The sequence below is a fragment of the Geospiza fortis genome, unplaced genomic scaffold (genome assembly GCF_000277835.1).
Source record: "Geospiza fortis unplaced genomic scaffold, GeoFor_1.0 scaffold1047, whole genome shotgun sequence".
NCBI classification, from domain to species: domain Eukaryota; kingdom Metazoa; phylum Chordata; class Aves; order Passeriformes; family Thraupidae; genus Geospiza; species Geospiza fortis.
The window spans coordinates 137,348-161,327 of NW_005054589.1; the positions used below are offsets into that span (position 1 = coordinate 137,348).

At 39.6% G+C, this 23,980-nt stretch overlaps 1 protein-coding gene across 1 annotated transcript in view; it reads right to left on the reverse strand.

Moving 5' to 3' along the window:
* Window positions 1–3,593: 3,593 nt before the first annotated feature.
* LOC102042707 (transient receptor potential cation channel subfamily V member 6) overlaps window positions 3,594–23,980 on the reverse strand; it is a 21,438-nt gene continuing 1,051 nt past the window's right edge. The window contains exons 2-15 of the mRNA XM_005429958.1: window positions 15,446–15,543; window positions 14,915–15,037; window positions 13,891–14,031; window positions 13,258–13,356; window positions 12,875–13,050; window positions 11,864–12,010; window positions 9,351–9,563; window positions 8,944–9,030; window positions 7,799–7,875; window positions 7,448–7,613; window positions 7,091–7,157; window positions 6,239–6,507; window positions 5,405–5,511; window positions 3,594–3,867 (exon numbers count right to left, since the gene is read on the reverse strand). Coding sequence (XP_005430015.1) covers window positions 3,594–3,867; window positions 5,405–5,511; window positions 6,239–6,507; window positions 7,091–7,157; window positions 7,448–7,613; window positions 7,799–7,875; window positions 8,944–9,030; window positions 9,351–9,563; window positions 11,864–12,010; window positions 12,875–13,050; window positions 13,258–13,356; window positions 13,891–14,031; window positions 14,915–15,037; window positions 15,446–15,543 — 2,044 coding nt within the window. The remainder of the gene's footprint in view (window positions 3,868–5,404; window positions 5,512–6,238; window positions 6,508–7,090; window positions 7,158–7,447; window positions 7,614–7,798; window positions 7,876–8,943; window positions 9,031–9,350; window positions 9,564–11,863; window positions 12,011–12,874; window positions 13,051–13,257; window positions 13,357–13,890; window positions 14,032–14,914; window positions 15,038–15,445; window positions 15,544–23,980) is intronic.

Consider the following 23,980-nt stretch of genomic DNA (forward strand, 5'->3'; position numbering starts at 1 on the left):
TTAAAAAAAAAAAAAAACAGGGCCCTGACAGTTAATAGTTTGAACCAGAAATCAGTATTTGGAGCATATACAAACATTGTATAAAGAAATACCTGAAGTGGATTGCTGTGGAACAGACATAATAAAAAAATTAATGTGGGCCCATATGTGACAATACAATTGGTCAGCTAATGCCTATTATTGCTGCTAGAGAAGCAAACACAAAAATTGGCTCCTGATAGTTATTTTAGACACAAAGAAGCAGTCAAGGCACTCCATATTTTTATTGTCAGCAAAATATATCTCATTTAACTACAAGCAAGTGGATCAAAACATTCATTCATCACATTATCATAAACTTAGTAACATAGAAGACAGTTTGGGGTTAGCACTTTCAGAGAAGGGAGGAATGTCTGCTTTGAAATCATTGCAATATTGTTAGGAGGGAGAGGAAACACACCTTGCAACAGCAAGGAGCAGCAATACTGTTTCAGAATTTTAGGATATAAGAACACCAAAAAGCACAAAACTTGAAGCAAATCTTGAAGCAGCACATTCATGTAGAATATAACAGTGAAAGTGCTTCGCCTCTGCGTGGCTGCAGTCACTGCTGTTGCTGAGTCAGACCCAGATTGCATTGAAACAGCTCAAAGGTTATTCCAGTGCCTCCTTTTACTTCATCACCTGAGATTCACACGGGTGCATTTCATGTACCTATGTCCAAATGCAAGAGGGTAGGTAGTCCACATTTACATATAAAATTTAATATTCCAAACAACTGGTGTGCCCATTACATCTGCCAATTTTCCACACCTCTAGTTTTCTTCTGTAGCCATTTATCCTACATATAAATAAAATCATTCTAAAAATGGTCTGCATCGTTGATCATCAACAAAAGACTGGGGAATCAATTTACTATTGGTAAAATATTCTGCCCCCTTTTGCACAAGGGGGACTTTCTCCAGGGTTTTGGTTTTTTTAAAATATATAAGTCATTTTAGGAAACTGGAAGTCAAATTCCAATAGGAGGCAGTAAGAAATGTTTTTACAATGAAGGTGGTGAAATACTGGAACAGGTTTTCCAGAGAAGTGATGGATGCACCATCTCTGGAAACATTCAAGGTCTGGTTGGACAGGGCTTTGAGCAACCTGATCCAGTTGAAGATGTGCCTGCTCAGTTTCTGGGCTACATGACCTTTAAAGGTCCCTTCCTTCTATGATTCTCTATCCTATTTACATTAGGCAATTCCAAAGTCAGAAAATCAATCACACAGTTCTGATGTTGCTGTTTGCAGAGGTTCTATGCAGGAAGTTTGAAAGCTAAGGATCACAGGATGCAATTTTATGAAAGAAGGCATTTGGAGAGCAGATACCAAAATTAAAAAAAGGCTAACTGAGTTATGTTCTGCCTCCTGCCATGTCAAATTGTTGTTTTAATAGCTAAGATCAAATTACTCAATGTTTATAACAATGAAGAAGAATGCAAAATCAGAACCAGGGCTTACACAACTGTTTCTTCAAACTATTATTATTATTATTATTATTATTATTATTATTATTATTATTATTATTATTATTATCATTATTTTGTCAAAAGGGGAAGTTCTTTTGTAGAAATGACAGTATGTGGTTCCATTGTAACTATATTTCAGTGGTTTTCAAACTAGTAAAAATTCTACTGTATTTGGGGCCAGGGATAGGACCTGGAAATTCTTAGTTCTTCCCTTCTGGCTATTGCCTATTCACTGTGAAATAAAATTAATCTACAATCAGAGCAACATTTCACAGTTCTGGTTAACATACCACATTGCTCCCATTTCCATAGATCACCAGTGAAAAGGCCCAAGGTTTTGGGAAGGACTGACAGCACTTCAGTGACTGAGACCAGGCAACACCTTCAACTCAATAACATCAGTCAACTCAAAAGCATACAAGCATACAGTTGAATTCCAAAGTGACATCCTTCTGTCTGTCTTCCATTGGAGGACAAAAAAATAAAAAGCATTCAAGTAAGATACAGTGGACATTTAAATAAATGCACACGATTGCAAAGATCATTGTACTCATTACAGCACCTGCAAGTGAGAAGGTGTAGGAGAGGTTTGCAGTGATATTTCAACACAATCAGAAATCCACTGGATTCAGTTTTTTTCATTGTCTGCTTTGATTATCACAGGGTGATTTGGCTCAAACTCTAGTGCTAGATAATAATCTTTAATTTCTTAACGAACAAAGTTGCTGTTACTAGTACCATTGGAAGGAAATGTTAAGACCATGGATTGCTTTCTGCTTAACTTCTGCTACTGGAATGAAACTCCACACTCCTGAGAATACAAAAAAAAACCTGAAATGACTGTCCATTTCTCTGAACATTTCTTCATTTTTTTTAAAGTGGCTTGAGGCAGATGATAAACTGACAGACTGGCACATGCCTGGAAGGGAACTGTTGATAGTTGTTCATTGGACAGTTTTAGACATTCATCCAGCTGGTTCACTGTTCAAATAAGTTGTTCGTTGGACAGTTTTAGACTTTAAGTTGTTCATTGGATGGTTTTAGACTTTCAGAGAGAGACAGATCGAGCACCAGTTTCTGAACTGTCTCTGCAATAGCTCTTATTCATCTATCCAACATTCCCTCACCATTTCTGTTTGTGTTAAATAGGAGCTCACTACTCAATCTTGATGGCTCAGTTATAAGTCAGGGAACTCTGGTTCAGAAACCTATTCTTCCACAAAAAACAAAAGACCAGCTTTAGCTTACTTGGGAGATAAATATCTCTGCTGAAATTTCACACTGCTGAAAGACACCTAACCAGGTCATACACTCTCTCAATTGGAAAATAAGTTCCCACTTCAGAATCCTCCCAGGAATAGCAATCACATCTTTTCAAAAGCCTAAAGTGCATTCATGTGACAAAAAACTAAAACAAACAAAAACATCCATCACCAATAAAAAATCCAAACAAGCAAACCAAACCAAAACAGTCCTGCTAAGCCAGAAATGTTGAAATTGCAGTTAATGGAGATTGCCTTTCTTCAGAGGGCAAAATCTGTCAGGCCCTGAATGCCAGCTGAATAGTTACAGTCCCTTTCAAACATCACAGTGTCAACAACTATCTTCATTCCTGAGATCAGTTACAGGATTTGTGGGGTTTGGGGGAGTTTGGGGTTTTTTTTCCTGTTCTGTGTCAAATCATAAATCAGAATTTCAGTCATTTTTACTATGACAGCCTTGCAATTTTGTGAAACTTGGAGGGGAAGATTATACTCTATGTAACAGTCTGGAAGAGGGCTTACTGTGATCACTTCATTGTAAATGGATGAAATCCCATTGTAGGCTTCTTTTGATCATTTGCATAATACAGCTCAACGAGCCCACCAGCTTGATGCAAATATCAGTGCAATTGCAGAGACGCTTATAAGTAGGAGAGAAAAAATTGCATTCTTTTGTCATAGCACAGATGTCATGAACTGCTCACAAAATCTTCACCAGCAGAGTTCTCCAAGGCTGATGAGTGTGTGTGGCATGATGGGGAGTGCATGAACAGCTGTAGAAGACAACTGCCAGGGCAAAAGGACCACTTCACATATTGTGGAGTGAAAATAGAGGCTTCTTAGACATCATAGACCTCCTCATCCACGGCAGGACCAACCTCTCCACAGAGCTGGCGGAAGGTGTTGCGCCTCAGGATCTCCCAGCCACGGTGAGAACTAGTTCTGGATGTGCTCCGTGACAGTGACAGAGCAGACATTTCCTTCTTGCACAAGGTGTCCCCGTTGGTTTCCAGCTTTTCTGAACCTTTGTCATAGTTATCCCTATCCTGAACCTTAAATGCCTCTGTGTACCGCATCATCTTGTGCTTGTTGGGATCAACCCTGTCTTCAATTCTGGAAAAGGATTAGAAAATATAAACTGAATGAAGCAGAAAAGTGCCAGTTTATCAACAAAACCCCTCCAAAAAACAAGGCTACTGACACAGATATTCCAGAAAAATCTGCACAGGAAACTGATTATAGGCAGGACGCTAGAGGCTGCTAGCACAGTTATCTCCTAGACGTTCATCCTCATCATTGACTTCAGTACCTTTGTCTGCCCATGGTTTCCTGTCCTTTAACAAATCCATGGTAATTTGCCTTTTCCATTTTGCCAGCTGTAAGCAATTGGAAGACCTTGATATATGCATATATTCATATATATGCATATATTAATTTATTGTCTCTGTTCTTGTCTTTCCTCCTCTGATACTCTATGGCTGCTAGCCTCAGAATGTCACTCATCTCTTGCTGAACTTTTATTTAACTGCTCCACTTCCACCAATCCTCTACATTACTTACAGATTGTCTTCTGAATTACTATCCCACACATATATAAGGAACACCCATGTGATTTGACAGAACTAAATCACAGCACTCTTTTCTCACAGCATCCAGTGAATAATTGGCATTCCCAATTATTCCCAGTGAATTTCTGGGACATTGCTCTTGCAATATATTTCTATATTTCATGCCTTGGACTGAAAGTGTTACATATTGGTACCACTTTAGGTCTTCTTGTTCTGCCCAGTAAATATGAAAATCCACAAGGCTCAATTTGTCTGCAAAACCTACAGTTTTGGAAGTCCTGTGCAGAGCCAGGAGTTGGAATTTGATGATCCTTGTGGGTGCCTTCCAACTCAGATATTCTGTGAGTCTATGATTCTATGATTCATACAGCCATCACTCCCCCTTCTGGCTTTATCAGCAAAAGATGGCACAGTTAGAAAAGGAAAATGCTTAAAAGTTATTTCTTTTCTCACTCAGAAAAAATATTGAATAAAATCAGAAATAATAAGGAATTTATTATTATCCAGACTACTGACAGTTTTTTAGTTCACTGCCTAAACTGAAATCCTGGACCTGTGCCCTTGCCACCTGACACAGTCATTGCAAAGTGTAATGTATTTACTAGGTTCACTCAAGAAAGAAATTTTGACTTTAATTATTCCTGTTCTGATTTTGAGTCATTCACAAGGCAGCTCAATGCTGTAGAATGCCTGATAGATTGATTCTGCCTCTGCCATTTCACGTATCCAAGGGACAGGGACAGCCAACCAAGCACAGCAGTGAACTACAGTGATAGCATTACAAGAAGTTTGAAAGAAAAATTCAGGTCTTATAACCCATGCAGTTTCTGAGGGTCTGTGCAATGTGACTACTGGATGAGAAGGCATCAGCTGATTTCACAAAGGAATGCACAGCAGAATTTTCTGAGGGGGACAGTGCTTGGCTATCTATCAGTCACAGACAGAAAAGAGATTGGGGTCTGTATTCTGTAAGGACAGCACTTCAAACACTCCCCAGACCGCTGGAAAGGCTCTTTATTAGCATCCATACATTAGGTTCTTCTCGTTGGATCCTGACATGCACACACTCCAAGGGAACTCACCTGAGATACCATCGGTCCCCCAGCCCGAACTCCCGCCCACAGATTCCCGAGCGGGGCCAGAGGCAGCGCGGCAGCTTCCGCTCCAACATCACAGTAGTAGCAACAACCTTTGGAACAAGAGAAAGGAAAATGCTCAGATGAATTAGAAAAAAAAATCAGACTCTCTTTCAAAAATATTCGTTTCATCAGCACTGACCCATACTGTACTTCATTTCAGCTCCTTAAGGGAAAAAATAATTATAGAGTCTATACACTATTTCAAATAAGGCAGTCACTAATTTAGGTCTAACTGTGACATGTTTTGAAGAAATAATGGTGGTCTTAAAACTCTGTTCCATTTCTTTCCTTTTAAAGCTCATGGAAATGATTAGGGTAATTAACTGCAAACTAGAGGACAGTATCTATACCCATTTTAATTTTCATCAAAACTTGCCACTGTGGCCACATGACTACATTTTACTATTTGTCTGACTTCTTTTGCACAGAAAAGCAGAGGAAATGGATTTCCTGTTGATTAGATATAGAACTGGCTGAATTTCTTTGCCTTTTGACCAAGACAGGCCAACTTCTTTTAGTGGATCGAAAGACATTTCTGGCCTTCCTGTAATCATTACCTAGTGTTCTATCCCCCCTCATTCAACCCCTATAATTATAATTTAACTCTCAGTTACACAGCAATGTGATTTGCAAAAAAAAATATGCAACTTCAATTCTATTTAACAAGAGATTCCCCGCATAGGGAACAAACTTCTAGGGACCATGGACAAGAAAGGCTTGATGAGCTTCTAGCTGCTATTTGAAATAAGGTAGGAATGCCCACCTTAACTAGATTACCTGGGCTCTCCAGAGCTCATCCTGCTCGTGGGCCACTCTCCAGTGGGTGTCACCCATCATGGCAATTAACAAGTTGAGCATAAGGAGGGTGGCAATGATGGCGAAAGCAAAGTACACCACGCTGTACATAAAGGGCAGGTCCACATCGTAGTTTGCAGGGCCATCAATGATAGTGAGGAACAGCTCAAAAGTGGTGAACAAGGACATGGGATAGTTGTAGAACTGCCCAAGGTTTTCAGGGTTCTCTGTCTGGAAGATGATGTAAAAAGCTGGAAGAGGAGAAATCAGGAGAAAAAAAGAGAGAGTTTAACAACAAGAATCACATTCCAGGAGGAATAACAGAACCCTATAAGAGATTCTGACCAAAAAATGGTCTGGGCAGGACCTGCATGTGTTTCTATGCAAGGACAAATCCCTGCTTAGAATCACTGGTCTCCATGATAAAACGACCCAAAATTTCTTTGATTATTTATTTATTTCTTTCTCAAACTAGTGATTTTTTTCATCCTCAAGGATATAATAAAGCTATGTGTGTTAATCAAATTTTCCACAGATGAATATCATAAATGCATATGTTCTTAAACTTGACCTAAAAATATACGGAATTATCTGAATTGTTCTAGTTTCTATGACCCTGGAAAGAGCAAGAATTGAAAACCAAAGTCATGGTTTGAGAACAGAAGTCAGTACTGGGAAAGTGACCATGCTCAGAGAAGCAGAAACTAAACATCACCACCAGTTTTCTTAGCTATTCAGAAGTCAATCAGAGATTGAATCAAAACCCACATTCTTAATTCATACCAAAGCAGTTGGCAGGGATAACATATGGTTATTTTCTCTTTGTAGACTCACCTGATGCAAAGCCCAGTATCACCACAGCCATGAGCCAACAAAAGCGCATGAGGTCTCCAAATATCATCTGTAGAGCAAAGACAGAGCCACCATAAGGCCCAACTGTTCCACCACGGCACAGTGCCATCCCATGTAAACCTCTTTTCAGATTCTAAGACCATAAGAAGACTAAAGGAAACCTTTGCACTAAAGAGAGAATGTGAAAGTTCTAAAACACTCTGTGCAGACAAGAACCTGTCCGCTTGGCATAAATGCAAAATTAAGCAAATAGTCCTGAGGGGGTAAAAAAGTATTCTTGCAGTTCTCCCTATCTGCAAAGAGGTGCCAGGATAGCCCATATTTTTTTGTGTGTCGCACCTTCTGGATCATGATGGTGAAAGGTCCGAGCATCTGGAAGCCCCGAGCGAAGTACATGACGTTGCACCACCCCAGCACCAGGGCGAAGGACATGGGCACCACCTCCCCAGTTGTGCTGGTGAGGCGCATCACCATGGTCACCAGGATCATGCAAGCATAGGTGATGCTGCAAGGAAGAAGAGACAGCAAAAAGAAGTTCAGTAAAGGAAATATTAGCTGAGCCATTAAGAGAAATAAATCCAGAAAAAGAATACTCTAAAAAAATGGAGAAAGTGACTCATCTGGCAAAAGAGAGCAGTGGAGAAAATGGTAGACAATGTAATTATTAAACTTATTATGTTCTATACTTACACAATTATGTGAAAAGGCCCTCCTAGGATTGTTTGTCCAAAGTATTTCGCTGCTCCAACTCTAAGGATATCTGGAATCTAAGAGAGACATCCTGTTAACTTAAGGACTCAGTTTCCACAACACTACTAAATGTCATAGCAACCACCAATATTCACAGGTTCTTAGGGTCAGCCCCATTTCCTTTGATGGATCAATTTCTATGCTACTTTAAAATCAGCATGGTTGAGCCAGGTGGGCCCTTCTTGTGATGAGACCGAGACTGCTGAAAAATCTAAGAAGGCTTGGGCAGACTGAGGGACTTGTCACAGAGAGGTGCCTCAGTAACAAAGACAAAAAAGACCTTCTTGGGGAATCAAAAGAGTTTGTTATAATTCACACTGTGTTGGTTGTAGACTTAGCCCCAGAGTCCTGACTAAGCATAGGAAGAAGGACTTGTCCTTCTGGAACATACCATAGAATTACCATAGAATCAAAACTGCACACTGCACACTGCACTCAAGCTGAGGTCACAACATTGCAGAGCAGAGAGGAGCAATCACCTCCTTTGGCCAGCTGGTTACACTGTGCCTGATGCACCCCATATAGGCAGAAAGCTGCTTACAAGACCTGTTTTATTTTCAGTTCTTCCTGTCATCTTCTTTTGAGTTTTCTCAAAAAAATTTCAATCTTATATTTCCTATTATAAAAAAACCAAGTGGGAGGTAGTTGAGAAAGGCTCCTGTTACAAATCCATAGAGTAACTGATCTCCAATTAAATACAAACTTTTCTGTTTATGCCCAGAAATCACTTTACCCAGGAGCCCTAAACACAGGAATATTTATGGGTGCTGGGTGAAGCAACATCTGGGAGTCAGCTGGACCATGGATGGTGCTAACAGGAACTGTGGATTACCCTGCAGACAGTATTTGAGAGTGCGACCAATCCTTCTAATTGCTTCTTCCGCACCTGGAGCCTTACTAGGACATTGCCACAGTCTCTGTCTCATCTAATAGATACTGTTGGCAATGCCTATTGCCATAGACCTATGCTGAAGCACTGCGACTAAGCAAATAAGCCCTACCAAGTAGTGAGCACAAATCCATGTTTGTCTAGTAAGTAAAATCTGCCTTGATGAAACTTGAAAGTGTACAGCTGTTTCTCTTACCTCAAGGACCAAAATTACTACAGCCCCAATGACTGTGATCAGCTCCCCCACCAGCCTCAGCTCATCCTCATATGTCACATATGATTCCTGAAGAATAAAGTTAAGCAAAATCAAAATTAAATTTTAAGTAAAGTGAAAGTAAATTTTAAAAGAGGATGGGGGAGGAGAAAGCCTGTTGTTACTTATAATAAACATGACTAGACCTGGCAATGCCAGAGGAACCAGCCCAGCCACAGCAATGGAACACAGAGCACTCCTCCTATTCCTCCCTGACAAAGGTCAGCTGGCTGAAAGAAGGGAGGAGGACAGCTGCAATAGCTGAAGACTGGGCAAGGATTGGCCTTTCCAGTTAAGTAGGTTAGATGGGAATTGCTCAATGGGGGCTCCGACTCCTACAGCCACGGTACCTGGAGCATTTTCTGGACATAGACTGTGTTGTCCCTGCTGCTGGTTCTGTTGCCTGTGCGGGGTTTGAGGGGCCGGTAGACGCAGCACATGGTGAAGCAGACCATGTAGAGGATGTAGAACAAGGCCAGGAAACAGAAATAGGGGCGACCATACATGTTCCACTTCAGGCTCACCAGCTCCTTCACAGGTGTTAGGTCCAAGATCTGGCGTGCCTGAGGAAGAGAGAAAGAAGGAATTAATTGCCAAAAGTGCATTGTTTCATAAACAGCATTCGCAAATTTTCCTGAGAGAGTGTTAACAAACTATTCTCATCTGCCCTATTCAGCATTATGGAACAGAATTTACTTTGCAAAAGTGGAATGATCTAGTGGGCATTGGATTTGCTCAGTCTGACTATAAAGAGCTTTGGAAAAAAGAAATATATCCCGCAGAGAACAGCTGTTGAGTACCAGCGAAAAAGCATATTAGATGCTGGAATAAATTTGTCCTCTGTGTAGGAACACAGAACTGAGGATGACAGAATACTCCTATTAGCACAACAATACAAGTTTCTGTATCAGGCATTTTAAAATAAGAAAACAGAAACATTTTCCTAAAAGATATTTGTACTTGTCTGATGCTCTATGGCTTATGTAAAAATACTGCCTTTTAAGTTTCTGCCTCATTATCTGGGTGATAATTAATTGAGTTGCCTATATCAAGCCTTCTGCTTACACTGGAAGACTGACAGAGCACAAGTAAGAGAGACAGGTGTACTTTACAACTTGTGAATTTGAGCCACACACTTTATTAAATATTTCTAGGCTTACTTTCTGTTGTTTAGGGGACCACTGCAGTAAGTGAGAAGAAAATGTGAGTCAAATTGTTGTGACAGGATTACTTTAAAGAAAAACTACTTAATGCACTCTGGATGTTTTTCTTCTCTTGCTACAATGCCCTGTTTCCTCTAAGTCAGCCAAAAATTGCTGAGTGCACAAAGTGCAGGGAATGTTTCCATAAATGGACAAGACTCCAGCAAAACTCTTGAATGGCCTATGAAACATCATAAAGGATCAAAACTGCATGAGAGAGAATCTACCTATGGGTGTTCTGGTTTCTGCAGAAGTCAGTATTCCAGAATTCTTTGCATAGGAGAGTAAATTTCATTTTCAAAGGAATAATAAAAGTTTGAAGCTTACTATAATCTTCCCACAGCTTAGTTCCCATCTATTTTTTTTACTTTTCAACCACTTCAGGATCAGAAAATATATCTTAGTACCTATGTATGTATGCTTTCCCCTTAATACAAGAGGAACCTGGCTCAAGGTGCTTCTCCAGTCCAATATTGAACTGGGAGGGGAAGATGGGATGGGGTCACACGTGGCATTCTTCTAGAGAGACAGCAAACATTTTGGGCCAAACATATCAATTGCAAAAAAGAATTACTAGCTATGTATCAAAAAATTGCAACTGCATATAAGAAAGAACATTCTGGAAAACAAATCACTATATCTCCTGATAGCTGGGGACATCTTATCCTCTGAAATTAGGATTATTGGATCTGCATGCACTATATGAATGTTTTGGGATAAGAGAGGCCCAATATTCTGCTTTCTTTTTAGAATTATGGTTTAGTCTTCTAAAGCAGACAACTTCTTAGCCTGCTATATTTTTTGACATGTACTGCTTTTCTCTGGATTTCCATATGTATCCCCACTCACAGAAATTTAGGATTTCACATAAAAGCAAATGGGACCCCATATGGGAGCAAATGAGCTCCATAGACATAGCAGCTCCATAGCAAAGCTCTCCAGAAGCACAGACTTCAGTTAGAAAGGTTAGACTAAAATTTTGGTAGGTGGAAATAATACAGGATGGGCAGAACTGTGCTAATTGAAGTGTCTTCTGATTCATTTCCTGTCCTGTTAGGATTATTTAAGGTCATTGCAACTGATGAGGTTGTGTACCTTGAAAGTCCTAGGGAGATCTATCAAAGCTCGCCATTACACTCAGCTATTTTTGTCTTATTAATCCCTTTACAAGCTTTTGAGCCTACAGCAGAGATAATTCACCCACTTTGTTTTGAGTCATAACCTGTCGTTAAATGAAGGGAATAATAACAGCGAGTGGTTTTTAAATGCACTCCAGTTTAGGATTTCTGAATGCACTCCTGTCTCACAGGGATTTTCTGAGAGTTAATCAGTACCACAGGTACAGGAAGATACTTGCTAGAGCTACTCTACAGGTTCTTAGTGTATCTTTGAGCCTGCTGAGAGAAAACCCTTTTCTGTAGTTTGTTCATATCTAGTTCTTTCAATAACCTTCAATTTTCACACCTCAGAAGAAACTGTATGTAAAGCATCAGATGTAGCCAGACCATTAATAAACACCTATACTTCATGTGTCTTCTGCAGCTCATGGTACGAAGTCCTTGCTCTGTGGATTGCATCAGTGAGCTTGAACCCTCAAACGCATCATTATTGCCCTTCGATAATCACCATGGTCTGCACACAGAATGCATGCACTGCAGTACCTCTCTCTTCTTGGTGGATACTATGAGCTCAAGGAAGGACTGATCTTCAGCCCAGGAGTCAATCTCTGTGATATCATACAGCACAGTGCTCAAGGGGCCAAAGGACCAGAGATTCTGTTTCCGCTTCTGCATAAGGTATTGAAACATCTGAGGAGAAAAGAAGGGAGGCAAGGATATCAGAAGCTTTCCAGTATATAGTGTTTGCAATGAGAACAAAAAAAGTTGTTCTAAACCCTCAATTATGACATGTTTTCCTTGAACTTGGTAGCTGTTGTGGTTCTCATGTCTCTTGGGAACAATTGCTGCAGGTTAAGAAGTGGAAGAAATGTTTCTGATTCCCATTTGATTATTAGTTCATGCTTGACATAAAGGATGAGTTATTTTTACTCTATATTCTAATCAAACTACTAAAGTTACTTGGCACAGTTATAGTTCCTGACAATAGACTTCAGATGGAATTACATGTTGATTAGAAAAAAAATGTTTTAATACTCTTCTACAAGACATCAGAAAAAAAGGTGTGACAAGGGAAATGATCCTGTCCCTGTGAATCTACAGAAGAAACACTAACCAACTTTGACTTCTCAGTGAGTGGAAGGATGAGGGTTTGCATTAAATGCTAAGATTTTGTCTGTGAATAAATGCCTGTGGGCATCCAAAGAGGTTTCTCATGTGTCACATTTAAAGTAATGAAATCTAGACAAACGAGACAATAATTTCCATGAGCCTTTTGAAAAACTACTTGGGTTAAACATGTCTGTTAACATCTGTTTAACTCAAATGCTTCAAAAATTGGGGGAAAAGATCTATTCTTTTAACACTCATTTCTTTCATTAGGATAAAGAAATTTCTTATAAGGGTTTTCGGGACCTTCATAAGACTTCTGGAAAAAAAATCTTGTTACATATCTCCTACCCACTAAGAACATGCACAAACAGCCTTGCTCCCAATGATGTTATTTCAAGGTCTCTATTTCTTTTGCACAGAGGTACCAGTGTCACACAAACTCACCACGGTGTTGCCCTCAACTCCAGCCAGTTTGAATGGACTAAGCCCCTCATTGTTAGGAATCAGTTCAAGTGACCCTGGTCCCTCTTTGTTCCTGTCATAGGAAAGTATCAGGCTGTACATGTGGCAGGCAAACGTCTTATTAGGTTGGAGAACCAGGATGTGAAGAACAGTGTTACCTATGAAGGAAGCAGACTGGATGAAGCATCTGGAAGAGCCCAGCCCCGTGCAAAGATAGAGGATGGACTGATGGCTTTTATTTTCCTCATATCCCTCATCCCACAGCTGTTTCTAGTGAGAGAAGAATATTTGCATGCACGGATGACAGACTGAATTAAAATGTCCAGATCCACTCTGTGCAATTCACTGAGCCCCACAGCACATACCCAGAGAATCCTGAGCTTTAATGTCAGCTCCATTTTCAATGAGCAGCTGCACAATTTCCTCATTTCCCACACAGGCAGCAAATGATAAAACATGTTCTCCTGAAATGAAAGGAATGGGGAGAAACAGCATTAGGGATCCAGGAGGTGGGAGAGGTTGAAGCATGCTGAGGGAAAGCAGTCCATGCTATGAAGCCATAGGATATGAAAGGAGGAGTTACTTTAGGTAACTTGTAAATTTCCTGCCCCACTTCTCACCCTAATCAGAAAGGTTAAAGAAGACCTGTCCCACACAACACTAAAAGGAAGAAATGTTCTTTTCTGTGGTTTACTTCCATCAGAAGGTTGACAAGTAATTTGCTGCTAGGAAGACACTAAATTACAATTTTTATACAATAGATGTATTTATTTGCATACATGCCAATCTATGAAATGTGTATTGTTTGTATTCGCATAACATTCACACACTCAGAGGAAGTCTTACTCTCTGCTAAAAGGTGTATGTCTGATGACACTTGGAGATAGAAGCCTCTGCTTATCCACTTTAGATGGGGACTAAAGTAAGGCTCCCCCATGTCCCCTCACCACTCTGCTGGTTCCCTCCTATAGCAGCAAGGGGAGAAGTTAAGGCTGTACCAAAATAGAAAAGGTTCTGGGAGCTGCGCCTGAAGAAGTGCCCAGTGGCCCTTGCTGTGCTGGCATTGGCTCCTCTCTTAAGCAAAGCCTTCACCAACATGGTGTTCTGGTTGGCTGCTGCAATGTGGAGAGCTGTCTGCCCTGCAAGACACAGAAACAAAACCATGTCTTTCAAGAAAGCAACTTCAGGCTGATCAGCAGCCTGCAGTTCCATGGTAAATGGACAGCAGCTAAAGGAATTGGCTTTGAAGTTATCCCTGTTGTGTGCAAAGGGTTGTGCTAGAGATTTTCCAGAGGTTCCGTTCTACTTAAAAAATTTTCATCAATTTATTAAAAGTGACTTTACAAATTGCCAAAAAATCCCAACAGGGTGCATTCTCTAGATTTTTTTCTAGGGAAAATCAAGACATGCCACTGTCTCCTAGGAAGCAAATAGAAACTTGTGAGATTGACTGTGATTTCCTTCATAAGAAATGAAGATTAAGGTCAAGACAAAACTCTCAAAGATTTCCTGTAATCCTTCAAACTAGGCTTTAGAATTTTAAAAACTCCATTATTATTATTTTATTGGTTTTGAGATTCAGACTGGATTTTCTGTGTACTCAACGAGAAGCATTCTTTAAAAATCTGGGTAAGAGTCTAGTCTCAAAAGCAGTGGCCACATTTCTCATTTTCCCAACCAAACAACTACTTTTTCTCCTTTCAGAGGAGGTCAGGCAGGTATACCTTTTTTTTACAAACAAGTATATCAGAAAGCAAACTGTATATATCCTCGCAATCCCTTTCGAATCACTTGCAATTCCCTGGTCAAGGCCTTTGCATGTTTGCACATGTGTACTCATATTTAATATAATTCCACCTTCCAAGAAAGGTCAGAAGCCATTTGCATGTTGGTTTTGCTGTGTAACAGTTCAGCAACATATTGAACTAGGAACCGTATAAGCCAGTTTCCCAAATGTACAAGTAGTACTTCCTCTCCCCTCCTGCAGGGAATCCTGCCCATCCTCATTCCCAGTGATATTACCTTCATAAAGTTCTGATGTCATTCTCTCATTGATAAGCTCAGGAGCTGCTTCCATCAGAGCCACTGCTGCCTCCAAGTTATCATACATGGCAGCTACATGAAGGGCAGTCTCCCCCACCGCACCTAGAAACGGTAGGACAAGCATGAGAATCGTCGAGACGTTCAACTGTACAGAAAGCAGAAAAAAAAAAGGCAGAAATAGATTCACTGAGGTGGGGTATTACAGCAGGGCTATGTCCTCCCTTGAGTAGTGCCTGGTACAGCCACACAACTGCACAGTCTCTGTCCTTCCCTTCAACAAAATCTGAAAACTGGGCAGAAACTTCAGGTGTCTGTAAGTGACGAGCAACCTCAGGCATGAAGTAAATGAGCACAACCAAGTCAGAAAACTCACTCTGTTGCAAAGCTGCTGACATAGAGTTAAATCATCTGAGTCTGCTGAAGCAAATGTTTTAGCAAACTAACAAGCTTCTCACTGTAGGAAGTTCTTGCCTTTCACAGAAAACCATTTTTTCAAGTAATTCCAGTTACCTCTCTGATAGATATCGCATGTTCCGTCAGTGAGAAGTTTCCTAATGGCAGCAAGGTTGTTCTCTTTGGCAGCCTGGAGGAGTGGGGATTCCCAGATCCTGGAGTCAAGAAAAAAGTGACTGATAAGGAACAAAGTGAAACACACAGTGCCTCTTTCTAGAGCTAGCATGGCCTTTGCTTGAGACAGTTTGTATCCTGAACATTTCCACTGAAAAATCAGCAATGCACATCTACCATCTGAGGTATTCTTTGAATGTACCAAAAGAGAAAAAAAAAAAAAAAACACAAAAAAGCAGAGCAGTGCAATTCTAAAAAACACACTGAAGTTCATCATCTCTTGGCTTACTGGTGCTGAGCCATATGGTGGCAGCAGAGGGAAAGCTGCCTAAACCAAAATGTTTATTGTTTTTATATCTCACTTTTTGAGGCACAGAAATAGTGAATGATGGGTCACTGAAGCCTTTCTGCAAGGAGTTATCTCAGGAGCCAGAAAAAGCCAGTTGCTTCTTCACACAGCACAATAAATTAAGAAAAGGTGGTTGTCTGAATTGCTCCCATAGTGGATAGAAAAGGGAAAACAATAATTCCATCTGTATCCTGGCAACACTTCCTGTAATTAAGAGACTGAGCTCTGAAATGTAGTTCTTCCATATACAAAGTTACAGAGAAAAATTTGACAGCTTAGCTATACTACTTTTTTCTCTAGTGCTGAGAGAACTGAGGAAATTGTTGAGAACTGAAATATGTTCATGTCCTGGGAAAGAGCATGTGCTCAAACAAGTTCCAGACAGAGTGGTTCACTTATAGCTGAAGCATGTCCTCGAGTCTTCCATGAGGATCTGGGTTATTTATCTTTTGGGCTTGATGAAGAATTTCTAAGTACAGCCACCAAACTTCACTACAGCAAGGTCTTTGGAAGCAAAGAACATGTCAAGGGAGGTGATCCTCCCTCTCTACTCAGCTCTGGTAAGGTCATACCTAGAACCCCGTATCCAGGTCTTAGGATCTTCAGTACAAAAACAATTGAGCTACTGGAGAGAGTTCAGCAAAAGGCAAAAAATGATAATGGAATAGAACATCTCTCAGATGAGGAAAGGCTGAGAGAACTATGACTGTTTAGTCTAGAAAAGAGAAGGCTCAGGAGGTGTTCCCATCAATTTGTGTTAGTACCTGAAGAGAGCTACCTGCAGTGTTTGCTCAGCATTCAAAAAAGGTTTGCCAATGTTCGAAATCATGAACTGACCACACAAAATTATAAAAATAACAAAATCTACAAAATTGAGGTAAATATTTCTGTTATCTTTGAGTATTTTCAGGTTCGTCTTTTAAATCATAAATCAAAAAATGGTTTGAAGTGGGCTTTTAGATTTCTTGATTTTATACAAATAAAGAATTATAAGTATCCATATTCAGGAGATAAAGATTAAAGGGGAGGAAAGCCTCTCAAACCAAAAGAAAAAATTTATGTCTCATGAGTTTTCAGTATGAAATAGGAAGAGATTCCTCTCTCCCAACAAGACAAGGTCAGTTTTAGATCTCTGTTCAAATTAAAATTTTGTGCTTTTATCTCACCCCTGCTGTTTTCTAGTACAGATGTTTAATTTGATCTTAATTATCTAGCGTGGCCCAGGTCAGGCTGCAATGTGTGATGTGGAATAAGTCTGAGGATTACAGTAGAAAATGACAAATTCAAGCTGATATGAACCAGGATAACACCAGCCCTTGTTTTTCTACCAGTCTCTATCTGTCCCTTTACTACAATCTAGCAACTGACAATAGTTGTCTTAAGCACTCTCCCAAAAACCCACATGGGACAAATACATTAGTCAAACCATACACCTGCAGGTACAGTAAATGCTTCCTCCTGGTGATGTTCCATGTATTCTGGCATTATTTAGTTACAAGATTTTGGGCATAAATCCTACATAAAGCAATAGGTGCTTTGTATTAAGTGGTAACACTGGTGTGAGGATACATTACCTGTGAATATAACTCTGTTATAAGCCACAATAAAACCCACATCAGAGACACAGAGAATATGAATGGCCCATTGCAAAAAATGTCTTCTTGCAACTCAGGCACCTTAAGTACAGGACAGTTTTAACAATAGAACAACAGGAAAGCAGGCAACATGAATTCTGTGGCTCACAGGAATATGTATTTCTCGCTTTAAATTATCTTATGAACAACAAGATATTGAATCTAAAAGAAATTTATATGCTATTATCTCTGGATTTAATCCACTTGTAATATGAGAGTTCTGCTCTCCTTTATAGTGGAAAGACACTGGAGATACTTGAGAAAATTTGGGGGATAAAGCAAAACAAAAAATATCAGAATTATACAGATAAATAGAAATAATTTGAGTAAGTCTAAATTAAGGGACATGGGCTACAAGTAATCGAAGCATAACTGAACATCATGTTTATCATTCTACAAAATGAGCATTTCCTGTCACCAAAAACACCCCATTAGCTAAGTCACTAGAAACTAAACTAGAAAACCCCTGAAAAGCAGAGGAGAAATAAAAACATTCAGGATAAAAAGAACCATCCTCAACAAATCAGGGAGCCATTCTGAGATATTTTTATATGTCCTTCACACTCCTAGTTAGGGAAGTCTTCCTTCTATAGCTTACTCATGCGTCAGTTTCATTACTAACTAATGACAAGATGATTTGATGAGGAAATTGCATCTAGGATCGAACAAACAGGAACTAAATGAAGAGGCACTCTAAGCAAAAGTCTTAAGATTCAGTGTTAGTGAAGTCAGTTTGCCACCTCTGCCACTATTTTGGCTAAGAAAGACTCTGTGGTTCTGGAAAAGACAAGTTTCAGAGGCAGGAAGTGGGAACGAGGTGGGGTTTCATCAGTGTAAACAATACTACAATTAATATGTTGATACTTTACTGGGTAAGCCTTTATCCCTCAAATGACCTCAGAGAGAAGGAAGGATTGGGCAAGAGACGACATGGGAGGACACAAACACAATATCTTTCGCTCAAAAATTACCAAAGTTTTTGTAAACAGCTAATTAAATCACAATACTGCTATAAGGAAGGCACCTATAAATACTATGCTCAGCTTTTGGAAACTGAGGGCAAAATTGTCAAACATTTCTTCTTATTGCAGCAACCTCCAACTGGGCTGAAAATGCCAGATATCTCAGGCTAAAGAGCAAACCAGAAGAGGAACTCAGGAATGCTGGCAGATGTCATGGCACACTGCTTCTGAAGTCTCAAAGGTTTGTGAGTTACATGTTCCTGGCATATGCTTTTACTCTCATTTAATTTTCTGTCTCATAATTGGGGAAACATTTTAACCTCATTTAAAACAGACCGTTCTAATTATCAACTAATTTTTAATACATTGCAGCAATGTGTTGAGCATATAAATGTCAAAAACTAGGGGAAGCAAATTTGCTAATATAAAAAATTAAATGAAGTCACCTGAATTTAGAACCTTCAAAACATTTTCAATTATTTAACTTCTGCATATTTAACCAACTTTCTTTCTGACAGATCAAACACAGCATGGAGTTTTGCATTTTACTACTTGGGCCCCTTTGGGTGTCAAAGCAGCAGCTGGCAAAATGTGTAACTTAGGTCTCTTAACAGACCTGCCTAAGTAGATGCTTAGCTTCCTGAAAGTACCATTATGTCACTGAACAGTGAGGCTGGCTTTCAGAAAATGATGCAGCAGACATATCCGGACACCCTGAGATGATAATTCAGCGCATCTAAGTTAAGCTCCTCTTCTAATGCTGCTCATCCTCTTCAACAGCTATGGAATCAAGGAACACTAAGCTCCTGATTTACCCAGCTAAGTGAAGTTTGTAACACTAGGCAGACTGGATGTTGCCTTACAGGATCAGGTTAAGCACAGCTTGATAGCAAACCAGTAATTCTGAGGGGCAAGGAGAACCACAAGAGTATCCACCTGGCTGTGCTCCTGGGTTCTTCTTGCTGAGCTAAGGAATGTGTCAGTGTGGAGGCATTAGTGAGCCTTGGTCATGCCTTTCTATCTGCCAGCTTTCTTCACATGTGATTCCATGAGGTGCTTGGGAAGCCGTGAGATGTTTTTCCAATATAGGTGAGGGCAAAATCAGGAACACCCAAAATTCAATTGTGAAACAAAGAGAAGATAAAATGTAGGTCAGATTCTGACTGAGGGAGTCATGTAAAACAGTTCTAAACAAGGTTAAAGATTTCACAAACGCTTTCTGCTGGTAACATGTACCCTTTTAGCTTCTTAAGCACTTCTTTTGGAGTGCAGCCTGCTCATTTCACTTATGGAGAGATAGAGAACCCAAAGACTAGTAAATAAGTCTTAATTTCTTTATAAAAAGAAGAATTTGGATTGCTATGATTATTCTTTCAGAACAGGGAAATATGTTAAGTATGTGAACTGTCTGGACAACGAGCAATCTGAAGATTCTATTTCACGACTGAACTCACCAGAAATGCAATGAAGCATCTCTTTCTGTTCTTCCCTTATCAGATTCTACAACTTCAATCATTTACTATATGGAATTTCCCCATTCTTTGCTGTAATTTAAGTTTGCTTCCAGCTTCAAGCTTTATGCCCCTAGAGAGTCAGTTCCTGGGGTTCTAAAGCAGTTATTTTAACCTAAGCTATAAATTCATCATCAGAATATTATATTAGCTTTCTCTTCTTTCCCTGTTGTGCTCGGAATATCCATGCTCCAGAATGAATCATGAAATTGCCAGAGGAGATTCATGTTCTCCCTTCCTTCTGCTAGCATGTGCATGTAAATGTGAGAAAGCCTTCAGGAGCACAGAGGGCTGCTCAGAGGAAGCCAACCAGCTGAAAGAGGATCAAAGCAATCACCTAGCAAGATGCCAAAGAAGGAGTTAGGGCATAATTGCCCCAAGTGAAAAGGAGCCAGATAACAGGGGCTTGGACAATCGACAGGGTCAGCAAATTTCTTCAGCACCAGCAACAAGACTCAGCAACTGGGACCTCTTGCTCATGTATGTCAAAGCCCCTTCAGCTGAGAGTAAACAGAGCTTCTCTGGAAATAAATTAAACAGGTTAATAATTGCCAATGTTACTAGACAAGAAACTGATAGGGAATTCTTATCCCGTCAGATATTTAACTATCTGCCACACAAAGCAATAGAAATCTTGATCAGTCATTTCCAGCAGGGCATTCTGTTTCCATTAACATATTGGTTTTTTCTAATTCTGCATCTGAGAGCATCGTAAGAATAATCTCATGATAGAACTGTTTTAATGGTTCAGAAGTTGTTAGTTGTTATTTATTATCACTGAAGCAGTCATAAAAAAAATTTTTTCTCTGATGTATAACTTCATTTTGCATCAAAACTTCCAGCCCTCCTCGAGAGGGATTTTTTGCAGTTTTATTCCAGGTTGTGTTCCTCACCCTGCGTCTAAAAATTTTTTTTCTAACAGCTTTTTTTTTTTTTTTTTTTTTTTTTTTTTTTTTTTTTTTTTTTTTGGCGGGAGGGGAGGTGGTTCAGGGCAAAAATTTCATGTTTTCTTCTTTATATGGAAACCTATGGCCAAGTTTAAGAAATCAAATAACTTCCTAAATCTATGAGCCTGAGATGCATCTTAGGCTGAGATTGGGTGTGTGTATGTCTCTGCATTGCTGGGGAAACATGACTTCTGGAGGATCTTTACACTTGTGAAATTAGGGAGGCTGTTTTCCATTATTAGTCTCAAAACTTTCATTAGGATGAAGGTGTATCAGTAGAATAAAAGACCAGAAATATTGCTATTGATGAGTTTGATTTTATTTCATGCACAGCAGCCAATTGTTCTTTGCATCTTGACTACTCAGAAGCACTGTTGTTGAAACAAGCTATAAATGAAGTGCTGGAACTGAAAGCTGGCATCTTTATTTGACTGTCACTTTTGGGAGCAAACAAACCAGTTAGTACTGACAGGCATTGTGGATTTTAAGACAGGACAATCCTATGTTAAATTGTGGGATGAAAACTCAGTAATGTTGTTTAGACAAATGAACAGCCAAACTATGGGAACATCTCATTCACTACCAGCTTGAGAAAGATCTGTGTAGAAGCTGAAGGCTCTCTGTGTCCCTGCACAGCTCTTAAACAAACCAGTTCACCTGCATTAGGCTGAGCTGCTTCCTTATTTGTGCCACATTTGTTTCCAGGGTAAGCAAAGCACCTTGCGAATATGTCTGGGACACTAAAGAGCCACCAAAGAATTTGGAAACCAAAGGTTTTATTGTGACATCTTTGGAATGACCATAGCTCTCTGCAAGTTATGCAAATTGTGCTTTACTTGCTATTTACCAATCAAAGTTATGAATACAGGCAATAGCAGGGGGGAAAATACTACATTATTGTTATACATTTACAAGTACTTTTACCATGTACTCACTTGTTCTAATTTATATATTGCTTATTTTTTATGAACAGTGCAATTCTCATAGCGTGGATTTTCTAAAATCACATTGTAGGAGGAATTTATTCACATTTCCTTGGAAACTCTTGCACTGAAAATAATTTCTAGGCGATCTATTACACTGTGACAGACATGTGATCCTTCTTCACCTCTATCAGGCCCATATTTTCATAAGTATTTATCTTTCTGTTCTCCATCATTATGTATTATGTTCAGGCATTATGCTCATAAGCTTCAGGCTGTGCAGATCCCAGAGTTTGCTTCCAAAGATTATTCTAGAGAGGACATATAAGATGTGACCACTGTCCCTGGGACTTCACATTGAGCTACAGGCTGTTTAAAAAGGAGAGTCTTCAACAGAGAGAAACCAGAAGATTACTGCCAAATAAACTCTATGTTCTCTTCAGTGTTAGGAGATTGTATTGCATTTTCTGAACCTGGATTCCCCATGGGAAATATTATAGAGTGCAATATTAACCCCTTTCTGTGAATAATGCTGAGATCTACTACTAGTAAGATTCAAAGGACTGTTTCACACCAAGAAAGAGAATGAACATCAGTGCCAGAGAAGGTGACAACTACCAAAACAATCAGTTTTCAGGTATTATCACCAGTCCTCAGACAGGAAAAAAACTTTGTTCTTCTCTTGCTGACTTTCTGTGTGTGATCAGAGAATGCCAGTTAAACACTAACATGTTTACCACTGGCTTTCAATAAGACAATAGTAGAATTCAATCACTGCTAATTACTGTATGTATTCCAACACCATTTTCACTAAGAACTCAAGCTGAAGCCACAACACTGCAGTTCTATACCACAAAATGACAGGACACAGCAAAAGCCCTTTTGGCTTACAACAGTTTTTCCACAAAAGCAGAGGTTTCACAAGAGTAGTTCCCATACACCAGTCACCAAAGGTCTTCCTGCTGTGTTTTCTATCTGTACATAACTAAAAATGTAAAAGCAATAAAACCAGTCCTCTGCAAAATGTTCATTCTTTTTTTCTCTCCTCAAACTCTGAGCATCCCTGGGGACAAGAAAGGAAAGAGTAGGATAATAGGAGGAAGAGCTGATCCTATCCCTCTTTAGCAAAAGATTTTTCACATATTGGCACCACATAATTTGTGACCAAATAGCAGGCAGCTAATTTGTGTTAGTTAAAAGCTGTGGGAAATATATAGACCTAAAATGGAAGGGAACAATCGTGTCCCCATGCAACCCTGATTTCACAGAGAATATTGTGCACACTGCATGTGTTTTACAGAGAGCTTTATAAAGAAACGCAGAAAAGTTTACTTTGGGGCCAGTGGGATTGCACTGCACTGATCTAAGAGAAGTTTATGCAGAAGGGTTTACATGACTAGTATTTCTTCTGTTTTCCTCCATCAGTACCAGCACGCAAGATGTTCATGGCCTGTAGCACATGACTCATGAGGGCCAATGAGCAAAGAGAAGTGGCAATCTGACAGGAGCCTGTGAGAGGGAGCAACACAAAGGAAGGGACCAAACCCCTCACGGCAATAGCATATGGTAGACAAGGGACAGGAATATCATCAAAATCAGGTTGAATATTTGGGGAAAAAAAGCCAAACGAACGCTTTCACTAGGAGGTTACTACAGCACTGCAACAGGTACCTAAAGATATGGTGGAATCTCTGTCCTGGGAAGCTTTCAAGACTGACCTAGACAGAGCTTAAGCAATGTGATCTCTTGCTGGCAAGAGTTCAGCTTCAAGTGGGAGGTTAGATGGAGATCAGCAGAGCTTCCTTCCGTATCTCTTTGACTTAAAAATTTGAAGATGTTATAATCATTTAAAAACTGTATTACAATTTATTGCTTATTGGTATTATTAGCATATAATCAATATAATTTGATATATTAATATAGTTAAGCTTCTATTTTGTATTCATTTGGATCTTACAGAATCTGCTGAGAACTTATTTTTCAGTTACCTGTGATGCTTTTCATGAACACATCAAAATGTAAACACTTTAGCATTCCACAGCAACACTATTGTTCCCATTGTCCCTCCCATTTTAAGTGTATTTAAGTCCCACTGCCCTGAAGTAAACTTGAACAGGCTTTATTACTTGGTCAGAAGCTAGATAACAACACG